Source organism: Haliotis rubra, unplaced genomic scaffold, assembly GCF_003918875.1.
Source record: "Haliotis rubra isolate DU_JTF1 unplaced genomic scaffold, ASM391887v1 Scf155, whole genome shotgun sequence".
NCBI lineage: Eukaryota > Metazoa > Mollusca > Gastropoda > Lepetellida > Haliotidae > Haliotis > Haliotis rubra.
The window spans coordinates 511,760-526,939 of NW_025765503.1; the positions used below are offsets into that span (position 1 = coordinate 511,760).

At 40.4% G+C, this 15,180-nt stretch overlaps 1 protein-coding gene across 1 annotated transcript in view; it reads left to right on the top strand.

Moving 5' to 3' along the window:
• Positions 1-10,965: 10,965 nt before the first annotated feature.
• LOC124270821 overlaps positions 10,966-15,180 on the top strand; it is a 58,547-nt gene continuing 54,332 nt past the window's right edge. Inside the window, 1 exon segment of the mRNA XM_046705879.1 lies at positions 10,966-11,399. Within this exon segment, the coding sequence (XP_046561835.1) occupies positions 10,988-11,399 (412 nt within the window). The 5' untranslated portion in view covers positions 10,966-10,987.

The window sequence follows — 15,180 nt, forward strand, 5'->3', positions numbered from 1 at the left end:
ACAGACATAAAGACAGACAGGCAAACAGGCGCACACGCACACGCACACACATATGCACGTCTCTCTATAAGAATAAAGGCACAATACAATGTCGAGCCTCTATAAACAATTGTTAGTTATGTTCATGTCTGTACACCATGTGAATTGTGGACGAGGAACAAAATTGTTTAAGTCCAAAATAAATTATTTTCTTCCTCTCCTTCTTCTTCCCCTTCTTCTTCTATGTATGCGCAATAATTTTGAACCCGACGTTAAACCCCGTATCACCTCACCTCACCTCCTCCAGTGTTATAAAGACGTAACACTACATAATGGCGTTATCTATAGCTAAGGAAGTGTATCTGAAGGTTCATCCACCTCGGAGAGAGACACTGAACTATATTAATCCAGGGTCTCGATGTCAAACTCAACTTCTGTTAACTCGAATTGGACTTGACATGTTTAGATCCCCTAAGTCGATGTAACACAAGGGCTGGATACACAATACTCACAGGTCTCTGACAACTGGTGCGTCACGGGGCAATTTAAGAGACTACCGTGAAAGACGCCACTTTATCTGTGGAGGATCTTCTTCAGTGTTGTGGGGGCTGTCACAGAGTCGTCAGATCGTTGCCGACACAGGACCATTACCTTACTTTCCCTTGGGTCCTTTTTCAATGCACGTAACTGTAATTCCTTGTATGTCTACATTAGCTTGGAGTCTTGTAAACGTATGAGACGGGTCAGAATTGGGAGAGGGGTTGGGATAATGAGGGGGTGATTTACAAAAATAGGTTGACTGTTGGTTGGTTGGTTGTTGGTTGGATGTTTACCGCCACACTCAGCAATATTCCAGCTCCCTGGCGGCGGTCTGTAAATAATCAAGTCTGAAACAGACAATCCAGTGATCAACATCATGAGCATCGATGTACGCAATTGGGATACGATGACATGTATCAACCAAGTCAGCGAGCCTGACCACCCGATCCCGTTAGTCGCCTCATACGACAAACATGAGTTACTGAAGATCAATTCTAAGGTTGATACGATGACATGTGTCAACCAAGTCAGCGAATGTGACCACCCGATCCTGTTTGTCACCTTTTACGACAACCATGGCTTACTGAAGACCAATTCTAACCCGAATCTCCACGGGTTAGAATTGGGAGAGGAGTTGGGATAATATGATGGTGGTTTTCAAAACTTGGTTGACTGTTGGTAACTTCGTGACGAATGATGTTCAGTTCATGAAGCGTTCTCTTGCAAAAAATGACTATCTGTGTTACAATAGCTTCCGTGACGGTTCTGCAAACGTTTTTCGTTCGGTTATTTAAGTAACCGTGGAAGATTAATAATAGAAAACTAATGAATTTGTTCAGTAATATCAAAGACAATCGGTTTAATGTCCAGCAAAGCATGATCGTCGTGAAAGTCGTTTGGTGAAACCCACAAAACGGGTTCAGGGCTATAATCAGAATCAAGGACAAAATTGAGATTTGGACCCAGACTCTGAAACCACTCCAGCTGTTTCATGTCGGTAGCACTGCGAATTCTTGAAACAAGGTCTGAGGGCAACTTGCACAAATCGATGCATGTTTTGATCCAAGTTGACCTGCACTTATCTGCACTTATTTAGAGAATCAGCAATATGTTCTTCCGGTCGCCATAAGGCCGTGCATGGATTTTGACATGTAAATGCAGTAGCTAACTGCATTTACGTAACAGTCGTACTGGTCAAACTAATGTAGAATTCTTCTTCCTGCCATAGTAGTCACAGAGCTCAATAAAATTAAAGCATCGGGTTAGATTCATAGATGAATATCAGTATATATTCTTAATATTTCCATCGTCACGCCGAAGACCCGGGTTCGAATCCCCACATGGGTACAATGTGTGAAGCCCATTTCTGGTGTCCCCCGCCGTGATGTTGCTGGAATATTGCTAAAAGCGGCGTAAAACCATACTGACTCAGCCATGACGTTGAATATAGTTGAACTCAGTCAGTCAGTCTTAATATTTCCATGTGGTAAACCGAACCTTGTGTCACAATTCTCAACGGTATTAGTGCATCAAATAAGACGCATATATATGTGCATGTTTTCGGTAGATGTCGACACGGACCGCTGTGAAATAAGACATTACGGGGAAGGTGTGGAATTTATACATGTATCCAATCTCTTTATTCTGGTGTATGTAGGTCATCGGCCCGTAGTACAACATTACTTCATACAGCCAACAAACGGCTTGTACGCAGCTCATTCGCATAAAATAGATACATAGCTAGTTTTCGTAGCACAGTGGAATTATCTACAGACAACAAAGTATTAAATTTGCATAATGATGGATATGTATAATAGTTCACAGGAATATAAGCTGTACGTAGATGATCATAGGCAGAACATATTAGGAGAAAATGATATTCATTTTCAATGTAAGCACCCGAACACATATGACATAATCTGAGATTCCTTGGCTTATTAATATATCTACCCGTCTCAATATTTAATTGATGAGAGCTGCAACGAAACTGTGCAAGAGCAATGCGGAATTTTTTCACTTTTATACAACTTAAATATGTCTCAGGGCAAATACATGTTTATACAGTGAATAGGAAAAAGTTTTAGAACTAGCTGGATATTTACATCAATGTTGTTGAGCACTGCGTAGCAAAGGGGTGTTCGTATACACGTCACGTACCTCCGCAATAACAACTGGGCGGGCGTAGGAAAAAGGCTACATGTGACCTTCGTTGTAACATCAGTGCATCTGACGCGGGTTTTATTGCTTGGAAATATGTCAGACATGTAATGTGATACATTGAGGGACAGTAATCTACATCATAGACGCAGACCACAATTCACGGTCTCTGCAGCATGAGCGAATTACGCGTCCGTGTCAGGTTTCCGTAACAACTGTCGGTTAGATTGTCCGGGCAAACTATATTCAACGTCATGGCTGACATATGCGCCATAGCGAGTGAGTATGGTTTTACGCCCCTTTTAGCAATATTCCAGCAATATCACGGCGAGGGACACCAGAAATGGGCTTACACATTGTACCCATGTGGGGAATCGAACCTCGGTCTTCGGCGTGACGAGCGAACACTTTAACCACTAGGCTGCCTCATCGCCCCCATGTGCGCCATAACTGGGTGAGGTAGCTATGGCAGCATCGGTTACGGAACGGAAGCGGTGCCGTGGAGTTGGCGTTCTGGTGCCAAAGATGTGGAGATTGGGTTTTATCTTATAGTGGCTAGTATTATCAAGGCGATACACCAGTCCGATAAACTTCGTATCAGGATCCGAGAAATATGCAAATGAGGTTATCTCCTTGGTACTATCTTTAAGCTGCGTTCGTGTATAAAATGTCTGCTTGCTCAGGAAAATATTTGACAACGGTTCCCAAAAAGGTTTATCAGGGGTTAATTTATCAGATATACATGACTGCAAATGATTTGGCTTAATGTAATAACTAGGGCGGTTGACTCCAACAAAATATTCATACGCGGTTCCCCAAAGTTACGTCACTGAACGTCATTACGTCTTAAACGACGTCTTTATTACCTACGCGCGTCTCCTTGCACATCATGAATTCTTATTATCTTATCTTGTCTATTAGAGGTATTTGAGGTAACCTGGGTGATTGAAAGGATTGAATGTAACTCGACAAAAATATCATCCCAAAGAAACATTATTACCTAACCTGATTAAAACCCAAGTTAGAACAAACACTGTGCCTATAATCGTGCCAGTCTACCCCAAAGTACATGTGAACATTAATGACATTAAGACTGTCAAAACATAATTAACGTTAATATATCCCTTTGGTTCTTTTTATTTGAAACATAAACTAGCCAGATTAATTATGTAGGGGAGAGCTAGTTGAGCATTTCAGTGAATAGGTCCCTAATTATGGGCAATATCGAAGGTAAACGTCATAATCTGAGTGATGCCATTAAGTACCCGTTAATTAGGCTCAAACTAAAACAACAACCGTTGATCGCATTAAGTCAACGCTTGAGGGTGTTCTCTCGTGATAAATTTCGTTTGAATTTCACCGACGTGAAAAAAATATTAAACACATTCAGATCAATTGTATACGTATGACATTTTTAAAAAGCGTTGAAAGGATACACGTGATTACATTTTTAGTGAAATACCACTAACATATCATTCTTAGAATAATAAAATTGAAAAGAATATATAAACATAAAAATGTGTGTACATTTGACTCCTTTGAGTGGGATTATAGAATTTGGGAAGTACAATATTGACTAACTTTATCGATAACAACTTCTTTTATTTCGTGAGTGCAACGTTTCGATATAGATTATTGTAGTTGTCAGGCAGGAATGTGCATTTATTTCTTTGGTTATCAACACAGAATGTTTATATCAATCGAATCAAAATACATTCTTATTCAGTTTCTTTCAAAAGCCGTAAACAAGAGATTTAGCGATTTATTGAATTCGTTTTATTGTAAATAGGAATTCCGAAAGATTCCTTCAATATAGAGTCAGTACAACAAGCATGCAGCTGTATTAATACATCACCAGCAGCATGAATGGAGATTAAATATGTTTATTTGTACAAGAATTATGCATTGAACACTCCCCTGATTAATTTCCACCCGACGCCTTGTCTTCACTGTAACACCGGGACCTCGAGGCGAGGTTCGCAATACGGCCAATCAGTGTCAGAGGTAACAAGCCGGTATGGCCGCCAAGCGAAGGTCATACACAAACATAAACATTGAATTAATTTGTATTATTACTTAAATCTGACCTAAACAAACATGTCATAGTTAATACCGGGAGGTTAGGGGTCACGCGCCATCTGTCCAGATCCGTGGCCTTTCCTTGATTGAAACTTTATAGTACCTGTCAGGTTGGAATTAGTGAAAGAGATTACCTGGATATTTTCACCGCTGACACAGGTGAAGTGTTTTTAGAATACACTTCCAGATCGTGATAATCCGGAAATTCCGTCTTCCGGTCTGGTGGAAACGGCCTAGACTTGCACAAGTCTCTAAGGTATCAATTAATAGTTTGAATGATTATTTCAAAAAAATATAAATATCACTGTCAGCTTATCTAAACTTACCTCTTTAAAGGAAAACAATTACTATACATACATGGGCTTAACCTTCAGTACATCCTTGGAGCAAGGCTAGGAGCGGCCTAATGTAATTAATGGGATATTACTACCCTGTATATACCAATAACTCGTTAATCAGGACACCTTTCAATCTGGACATGTCACTGGGAACGGTAGCGTCCGAATGAAGGGAGTTTCTTTGATTGAAGATGTTATTTATAAAGACACTTCGGGTTTGGTTAGGACACGCTGTTTGACATTTGTAGACAACAAATATGTACGAAAAACATACAATGGAATCGTGAAGATACGAGTTTGAATTTATCTTCAGAAACACCTGCTTGGTTGTCGGACGGACCCGTGAAGGTCCGGGTTAGAATTGGTCTTCAGCAATCAATGCTTGCCGTAAGAGGCGACTAACGGGATCGGGTGGTCAGGTTCGCTGACTTGGTTGATAAATGTCATAGTACCCCAATTGCGAAGATCGATGCGCATGGTGTTGATCACTGGATTGTCTAGTCCAGACTCAGTTATTTACAGACATATTACATTACATATAACTTGAATATTGCTGAGTGCGCCGTTAAACAACAAACAAATAAAATATTTGTCGTAAGTGGCGACTAACGTGATCGGGTGGTCATGTACAGGCCGCCGTCATATTGTTTGAATATTCTTGAGAGTTGCTTTAAGCTACAACAATCAGTTTATTTTTATCATTTAGTTTTCACTTTCAACCCTCTCACATGCCTAAATGACTGTTAAAGAACTATTCTGTTCACAACTAATCGGATAGTAGAATTAGCATTACAGAACTTGTATCAATGACGACGGAACTGACTTATGGATTTCAACATCTTCTATTCTTTCAATGCATCTTTCATTGAAAGTATAAAGAAGACCATTTGTCTGTGAATCATGCGTCAATGTTGGAAACGTCCTCAGCATGCTTACAATAACAACCTCACAAAACACTATGAACCACCACGACAACTTGGATAAGCAGACCTGTGTCTCCTCTGTGTGCCGAAACCAAAGCTTAGATGGTTTGGGAAAAGATCCCTTTCCTTCAATGCAGCAACATTGTGGAATGAACTGCCTGATGACTTACAAAAGTTGAAGAATGATGACTATTTTTATGGATATACAACTTCTTTATTCTATATAGGCGACGTTTCGACATAGATTCTAATGTCGTTGTCAAACAAGTCGAATCTATGTCTATATAGACTACATAGAATAAAGAAGTTGTATATCCATAAAAATAGTCCTCATTCTTCATCTACCCAACTTCTAGAATGCCAATCAAAGAAGTTACAAAAAGTTGGACATCTCTACACTTTCAAAAGGACTTTAAAGACCTACCTGTTTAACCAATTCTACAAAACAGCCAAATCTAACCCCCAATTATTATTACAGATTAAAAATGATATGCAGCAGAGAGGGTTCAGGTGATACTAGCATTTAGGTGGTCTATCATGACCAAAGAAAAACCCCGAAACATAATATTTATCTATGAGGTCACACGATTTACAAAGGTTAATCCGTATATCGTTTTAATTAATATTTTCTTTCTGTCACTGGAAGCAGATAACAAACACAGGGTCGTGGTCTAAGAAGTAACATATCTTTGTTTTATCAGTCAGTAGAAGACAACCAGCAAGAAGATAGCAGAGTCCTCGGTAGCACCATGACGTAATACCAACCCGATCAAGCTGATAGTCATCGTAACCCCCAAAGCCGATGGTCTTTGTGACCAGGTCAGCCTGGTCCGACCCCCACGGCGCTGTCCCGGCCAGGACATGCAATTATACAGTACTGATCCTCATTAGGGACAAGGATTAGCGACGAGGACACGGGATTATCTCCCCTTGATAAAAGGCCACGGGATTATCTCCCCTTGACCCTCCCGTCCAACGGCTGGTAGATCAGTTGAACTGTGTTTATGTGTAATATAAGGAAATATTTGTACTGGATTAATATGAAGATGGCGTAGCTGGCTAAGAACGAGAGATACTGTTCTTGTAAACAAGGTTAGGGTAGCTTGTATGTATAATGTTCATGGTTAAAACCTTCACATCAGAACTACAGATAACTTTTTGAGTCATTGAGTTATGTACTCGCTTGTGTTCATCTCAATTGGGTATCCTAATTTTCCTTTGAGTAACCAAATAAATTGTACCCACCCCACTCAAACTCAACTGGGTATTTTGCCATTTTCCATTAATTATAAAAATATAATAAAATTTAAATGTTGGTTTACGTGTTTGTTATTTGTATTTGATCTGTAATGTGAGAAACGATAAGAAAGACTGCAAGTTGCCAAGTTCATGTGCGGAAATAGAACCTCTCAGTATACCTCAGTTATATGATCTGTCCTCGGTAATATCTATCACATTTGTGTGTGTACGCATGTAAGATCAAATTTATTGAGTACTTACAAACGTTCAAGCGCACTTGTACGCAATAGACTTAATACGAATTGAGTTTTCACATAAATATTTGCGTAATTTACCCAGATACTAAGCTTATGTGTACCTCTGTCACAATCGGGACACCAATGTCTGTGATCGGTTCTTCGCACGGGTACAATGTTTTAAGCCCATTCTTGACTTCCGTGTCGTGATCTTAGAAAAATTATTGTTAAAAGCGGTGAAAAACAATACACACTGAGGTTTTGAGATTTTGTTTCGCGAAAAAATAACAATGAGACCGTGTTTGTTGTAATATCCTCTATTACAAACTCCCTATAGATAGATCTTTGAATGAATGTTAATAAAACGTCCATTTTTACTTGGTCCGTCGGCGTGAAATGTGAGAACGACTTTCATTTTCAGCCAACTATATGCTGGCAGTTTAAACTGCGACTGTTATAGCGCCCCCGGGATGTGATTACCAGACCACTGTATGACCACGTAATGTGACGTAACGTGACATGCGTCCATCTCACAATCGAACGTCATGCTGATACTGGGGGGTATCCTTCCATGCGCATCTTCGTATACTTTAACACTATTGCCATGCCCTTCTTTCGTATACGACCCGTGAAGATCCGGGGTAGAATAGGTCTTCAGCAACCCATGCTTGCCCCAAAAGGCGACTATGCTTGTCGTAAGAGGCGACTAACGGGATCGGGTGGTCAGGCTCGCTGACTTGGTTGACACATGTCATCGGTTCCCAATTGCGCAGATCGATGCTCATGCTGTTGATCACTGGATTGTGTGGTCCAGACTCGATTATTTACAGACCGCCGCCATATAGCTGGAATATTGCTGAGTGCGGCGCAAAACTTAACTCACTCACCCACTCACTCTTTCGTATACTTCAATACCATGCACACCTTTCATAACACTGCAACTTCATCTTTTATAGACTTTCATGCCATGTACATCTCTCATGTACTTTTAGCCTCTTGAAAATGTCACGTACTGCAAAGCAATGTTGAAATTCTTATACTGTCCCACCTTGTACTGTCCCACCTTGTACTGTCCCACCTTGTACTGTCCCACCTTATACTGTTCCACCGTTTCCATTACTTACATACCAATCTAACGTTCTTACTTACATACAATACCAAAGTTTCAAACACTTCTGTCAGTGCTTTCGTCAGCCACGAAATTTGTACGCACACTGAAATTCAGCATCATCCTGCATACAGTAATTTTTATATTACTGAATATTTTTTTTATTAAGATCGTTGTTACTAGGTCATTTTTAGAACGTCATCCTCTGCAGAAATCATCAAACTTCCCTAACCCTGACCCCGTTTGTCCGGAATCCCGTTAAACGGACCATCGCTGTTGGTGACGTTTATGTCAATTATCCTTACCCACGTCTCCTTTATCTGGTGTGTGGAATATTGTAAATAGGGACAGTTTCACGGGGACCAGTGCCGTCCTGATTTACGAGGTTTCAAGGTAGTAAAGTCTCTCGTGGTAAAGATGTATCTTCTTCTTCTTCTTGTATTATTATGACGTCGATATCTTCCTTACAGTGTAGAACTGGAATAATGAGTACAGCGTTATGAGTACAGCCATCTGGGTGACCCTTTGTTATTGCTGCAGGGCTTTTGAGAGTGACGCCCAACTCACTCACCCAAACCCGTTAAGATCCGGGTTACAATTGATCTTCAGTAACCCATGCTTGTCGTAAGAGGCGACTAACGGGATCGGGTGGTCAGGCTCGCTGACTTGGTTGACATATGTCAACGGTTCCCAATTGCGCAGATCGATGCTCATGGTGTTGATAACTTGATTGTGTGGTCAAGCCTCGATTATTTACAGACCGCCGCCATATAGCTGGAATATTGCTGAGTGCGGCGTAAAACTAAACTCACTCATTCACTGTTATTGCTGCAGGGCTTTTCAAAGTGACGCCCAACTCACTCACCCAAACCTGTGAAGATCCAGGTTAGAATTGATCTTCAGTAACCCATGCTTGTCGTAAGAGGCGACTAACGGGATCCGGTGGTCAGGCTCGCTGACTTGGTTGATACATGTCATCGTATCCCAATTGTGCAGACTTGGTCATTTACAGGCCGCTAATTGCGTAGATCGATGCTTATGCTGTTGATAACTGGATTGTCTGGTCCAGACTCGATTATTTACAGACCGCCTCCATATGGCTGGAATGTTGCTGAATGCGGTGTAAAACTAAACTCACTCACTCACCCAACCATCGGCGTTTATTCAGTGGTGTATAAACATTTTAACACTCGGCCTAATCCAGCGCCTGGCTTGCATATGACCTGCATATGCACACATCAGGGTCATATCAGCTTAAATATTACATATGTGTTTACGCTAACCATACAATATTACATGTACTTTAAGTCAGCTCGACTAACCGCATTAGAAATCAGCAACTGATACACCGACACCAAAACCTGCTTAGCCTTCAGTCCGTTACTCCTATAAACCAATAGAAATTACGATGACTGTTTTAAAATTTAAATTATAATTAAATGGATATTTCTAACAACACTTAATTCGTTAATCCTGATTTTTTGAAAACCGGACGATTTAAGTAGGGTTATTGATGAATGGGCACTATATATCGTAAATGATATAAAAACAAAAACGTTTTATTTAAAATAATTGATCTGTTGTTCAACTTTATTCACTCTTAAGAAATGAAAATAAATTTGATTTAACTGCAAAAGTATCGAAACCTCGATGATCTAAGATAATTTATGTCCCGGTAGGTAGACCACGCATGTGACTAACTCCATATCTTGTTTGAAGCTGATAGGGGCAGGGCCGTGATAACATATCTCCGCTCTTTTGTACACAAGTTCGTCAAATATTTGAAAATTAAATTTACATATCAATACACAGAAAAAGAACTTCAATAAAGAAAATCACGGAGCGTGATGGCTTCAGTGAACGCATTCGTAACCTTCCTCGTATTTTGTTTACATAACAAGCGAAGAGCCACAGGAGCTCTGCTTTAATACACTGAAAACGAAACTTGTAAAAGCAGGTATGCTGCTAATAATAAACCATTGCTAATAATTTCTCATGAATATGAAATAGCTTCTTTTCCCCTGAGAAATGTGATACGCATGCCACTCTTTCTCCGAATTATGAAATCCTACAAATATTTTAATCTTGCCATCCTAGCTTCTATGGCGACGTTGAACGAAAAATAGCGCATACAGTAGTGGTCTTTGCAGAAAAACTCTTGAATAGTCAACAAATGTTATTAATTATTGTGATTACAGTTATACCTGGCGTAAAATTGCACCCTCATTACTTAAATGTAATTTACATAAATTTCGTTGAATATTAATTGTAATAATTAGTTCTTTAAATACATTCCTGAATGTCATCAGTCGTATGGAATCGTTAAAAAGCACTAATCACATCTATATTTCTTTATTTCCAGGCTGGTATGAAATTCAAACTTTCAAAATGGATGAAAGTTACTATCTCGACAATGGCCCAGGCTTGTGTAAGATGAAGCGTGTCATTGGCTACGCTGTAAGCCAATCAGCGAAGACCAGTACGGCAGTAAGAGCAAACGATCCACGCATTGAAGTGGAAACAGCGTTAGCGCTAGACCGAGCGCCTCGCATTCAAACCTATATCGCGCTGAAGCGCAAACTAAAATGCGACGACGAATGGCTTGCAGATTTTCTTCACAATCATGGATTGGGGATACTGTTTAAAAGTTTGGACAAGTCTACAAGACAAAAGAGTGGGAGATTTTACTGTGTGGTACTTCGAATTGTGATTGTTCAGTGTATACGCGCAGTCATGAGTTCGCAAACCAGCTTGGATTATATCATTGAAAACGAGGAGTTTATACGCAAGTTCTCCACAGGTAAGTTAATATTGCTGAACACAGTTACACATTTGACAACTGCCACCGTAGTGAGAGAAATACACTACATAGGTCTGCGGCAAGGCCCACTGCTCTTAGCTAGCTTGTTATGTTTGCCGGGTCTAGGCGGGAGCTGACGCGGAATTTTGCTTTTAAGTGCGTTTTTAATCACTAATGTGTTGTTTAAAATCGACAGATGTGCTCGTAATTATGAAAGAAGAGGGGTTACAGGTAAAGGAATTGTAGGTGATGTTGGATGTATTGAAATGACTGTGACTGAGACAAGAGGTAACCGTACTGTCAACACAGGTAGCCTTTAGGCCAGGTGAAGTTGGGAGGGGAAGGGGGGATATGTTTGATCTCTGTAGCGGCGGAAGAACGTTCTGGCATTTTGTTTCACCTGAAGAATCCTTTCGTCTCGGGGGACTGGATCGTTGCTTTTTGAGAAACTTTAGATTCGTGTTTGTGAATTATGAATAAAACAGTAACTGTTCTAGAACACACACGTCAGCGTTTTTTGCATATAGTTTAATCACTTTATCTATATATGTAGATAATTAATATACGTGTTAACCAAATAGTTTTGATTGAATTTTTTTACGTTTTAATAAAACCGCAGATTATTCATCAGTCTTGAGTCTCTGGGATCAGGTTCTGTTTCGGAAGTTGTTTGGTCTAAAAAATACAAAACACTTTTTAACGTAAAACAATATATAGTTCATTATAATCACTTTTCTTGTATTAAAGTGGAATATATCCAGATGCTTACACTACGAGCAGGTAATAATTTGAAATGAACATTGGAAACTGACAACCCCAAACAGTGAGCTAATTATCGACTAATTAATCGTTTTCGCAATTCGTCCCCAGGCTAATATTCGTAAAACCTGTCACGTAGCTTAAACAATACTCCACACCCGGGGATGATGTTTCCAGTCGATCCATCATCACCTGGAGCATCTCGCACCTGGTCTACCTGAGCGACCTACCTGTGATACCTGCCGTTTCAGTTTGTAGCGTTCGCCCTGGAGTTGAGCCAATTCAGGTCTGTGTGGACATATTCCTCTGCTGACTAGAGGCGATGCCGGCCAATTTGACACACATTTCCAAGTGATGACAAACGCACAAGCGACTCTCTCTCCCTCCCCCCTCTCTGGTTCAGATGTAGCTTTAATATAGCCCCCACAAGTTGATTCTTTTAATAGCATGAATGGTTGACGGGTACCTGTATTTGTAAGTGTAAAATTAACACAAAGGGGAAAAAACACATTGTTATGTAGTTACTTCAGCTAGTTCCCATTTAACCTTTTAATTATCAATCATGAACATACCTGTGATGAAAATGTCATAGCATATGGAATATTGAACTGTTTTTAACAGATCTGTAAGGCTTTATCACTAGGTATGAGTAATACCTGTTAAACACCTTAAACGTTAATGTGATAGCGGTAATTCATTTTAACGTTATCGTCATTCGAGTTTGGCACTGGTTAAATCTACCTGTGAATACGTATCAATGCATATACATATCAAACTTTATGGTTATCTTAAATTAATTAAAACAGATAATAAAACCAAATTTAGATACGTGATATAACTTTATACTTTCAGAGCGGCGAATCTCTTTGAACTCACAGGCAACCCCGCTAGGCGTCTTATGATTCAGCCGTTGTAGCCTTTAGGTGAAATGATTCAATAACTTCCGTGTTAAGAAATAACAAGTTAATTTAGTCATATTTCAAACAAACAGACCCAGCTTGTACTGTAGCGATGATATTAACGACAAATCTAACTCATGGCACCAACACTGCCTATCCAAGAACACAAAGCCAGGTTAAATTTAATTTAATCCCTAAGCTGTACAGCGACATGGGTTTAACGTACCTACATGCATAATATTCAAATCATACTGGAATACTTATCCGATATTTCAAATGATCCCCACAACATGACTCTGTTCGAAGTCATAAATACATGTGCGAATCTAGTCCATGCTCAATCGTTTTCGCCCGGCCTTAGTCACGGTATTGTAATATAGATATATTTGCCTTAGGATACTATTAAATATGTTAGTATTCATTATATGCGTCAAGTTACTTCTTCAATGGCTACACTTGCCCGATTTATGCTGTTCAGGGTTCATGTTAGACGCTGTACATGAGGTTAAGAGTGTTATAGAAGGGGTGATAGCGTTTGGGGTAGAGCGTGCGAGTGTGAATGGTAACTGGCTGGATACCCCGACGCTCGCTCTGGTAGTTGGGACACTTCATCCACCCGGGAAGTCTACCCGTCTCACACCAGCTTGAGACATCTGGTTTGCAAAAGGGGTTTCAATGATGTCCAATATAATTTTATTTAGATCAAGAATAGTTTGTCGATTTTATTAAAAAGCATATTTGTATTCACAGTTTGAAAGGTTATTAGTGATGTGTTGATTATAGAATTTTCAAATATGCAACTTCAGTTTAGGGCAACATCTGTTATTGAACAATATTGATAACATGTACGCAACCCAGATATTTTCGTTGCTTCCAAATTTTTCGTCTATGACAGAGCGACGAGTCACGGCTGTGAGCCAGGATTACTAAATTAGCATTTGTCACTCAAACGGAGAAAAACAATACAGTGATAGTTTTCCCTAGCTCTCAAGTAAAGGCTGCACTGGAAATAGTGTTAAATTGTTACTGGAGTTTGAAAGTGTGTTGGAAAAGTTGTTTTAATATTTCGGGTTTTTTCTCCATAACATGCTAATATCTGCTGGGGATTTACTCAGTCAATACGGCAGATGGCGATGTTGACGTCTCCATTTCGGCTTGTATAAAAAACCAATATGTCTGCGTCTAGCTAACAACGGCTGCTTCCTCCTTATGCGTTAATTGTGGAATTCGGTTGTCTCAGTCCGTGCGACTTCACCTCTGTGAGACTGCAGCGGAGCTATAGTGTTGGTAATTTTGAAATGCTCAGTGCTATGTTTTCGTTAAGACGCTGCGGCACCATTACCGTCACCATTACCCACAGATGTATCCATGGGTTTGTGACTCAGTTCTTCCTCCACCTTTAACCCAACGGTAACCACCGCAGGGACGGATCCAGGATTTTGGAGACCCCCTCTGGATCCGCCTCTGTACCACACCCATCCCTACACCCTAAGATCTACCCCAGAAAACACGGATATATTTAGGTCCCACCCTGGTCATCGACTCTTAAGACAAGATGGTTAATGCTCATTTTGGCGCCCACGAAACAATCTCACCCCCACCCTAAGGTACCGTCCCGACCCACAGACACCCACCCTCACCCCTGATCCAGTGGTGTTGTTCCTTTGCTGAAACTTCCACCGTCAGTTGAACGTTTAGTTTCCCCATTCATCACCCATTCCTTCAACGTTATATTCTCCCTGTACCTGTCCCTCGTTCCAAAGACTTAAGACCCACATGAACACTAATCCGCATTTATTGTTAGTAACACGGCTCTGGGCCAGTGTTTGTTTTGTTGGTCTGTTATCCCATAACCTATGACCCGATGGGTCACCCAGACGGTGAGAGGTCACCCCGGGTGGACATGAAGTTACCTGTCCTTTACACGTCCAGCTGGGCTGACCCGACGGTGGACAAACCAGGAACGGTTACATCAGACCCAGCCAGAAAATGACACGGAGAGGGACAAAAGAGTTCTTTCTAAGCGTCCTTCTAACTTCAAACCACAGATATCAAACAGCACCTGAAAGGGAATTCTGTCAATATGTAATATGTTTTATATTTGGCTAACTCTAAAAATTGCA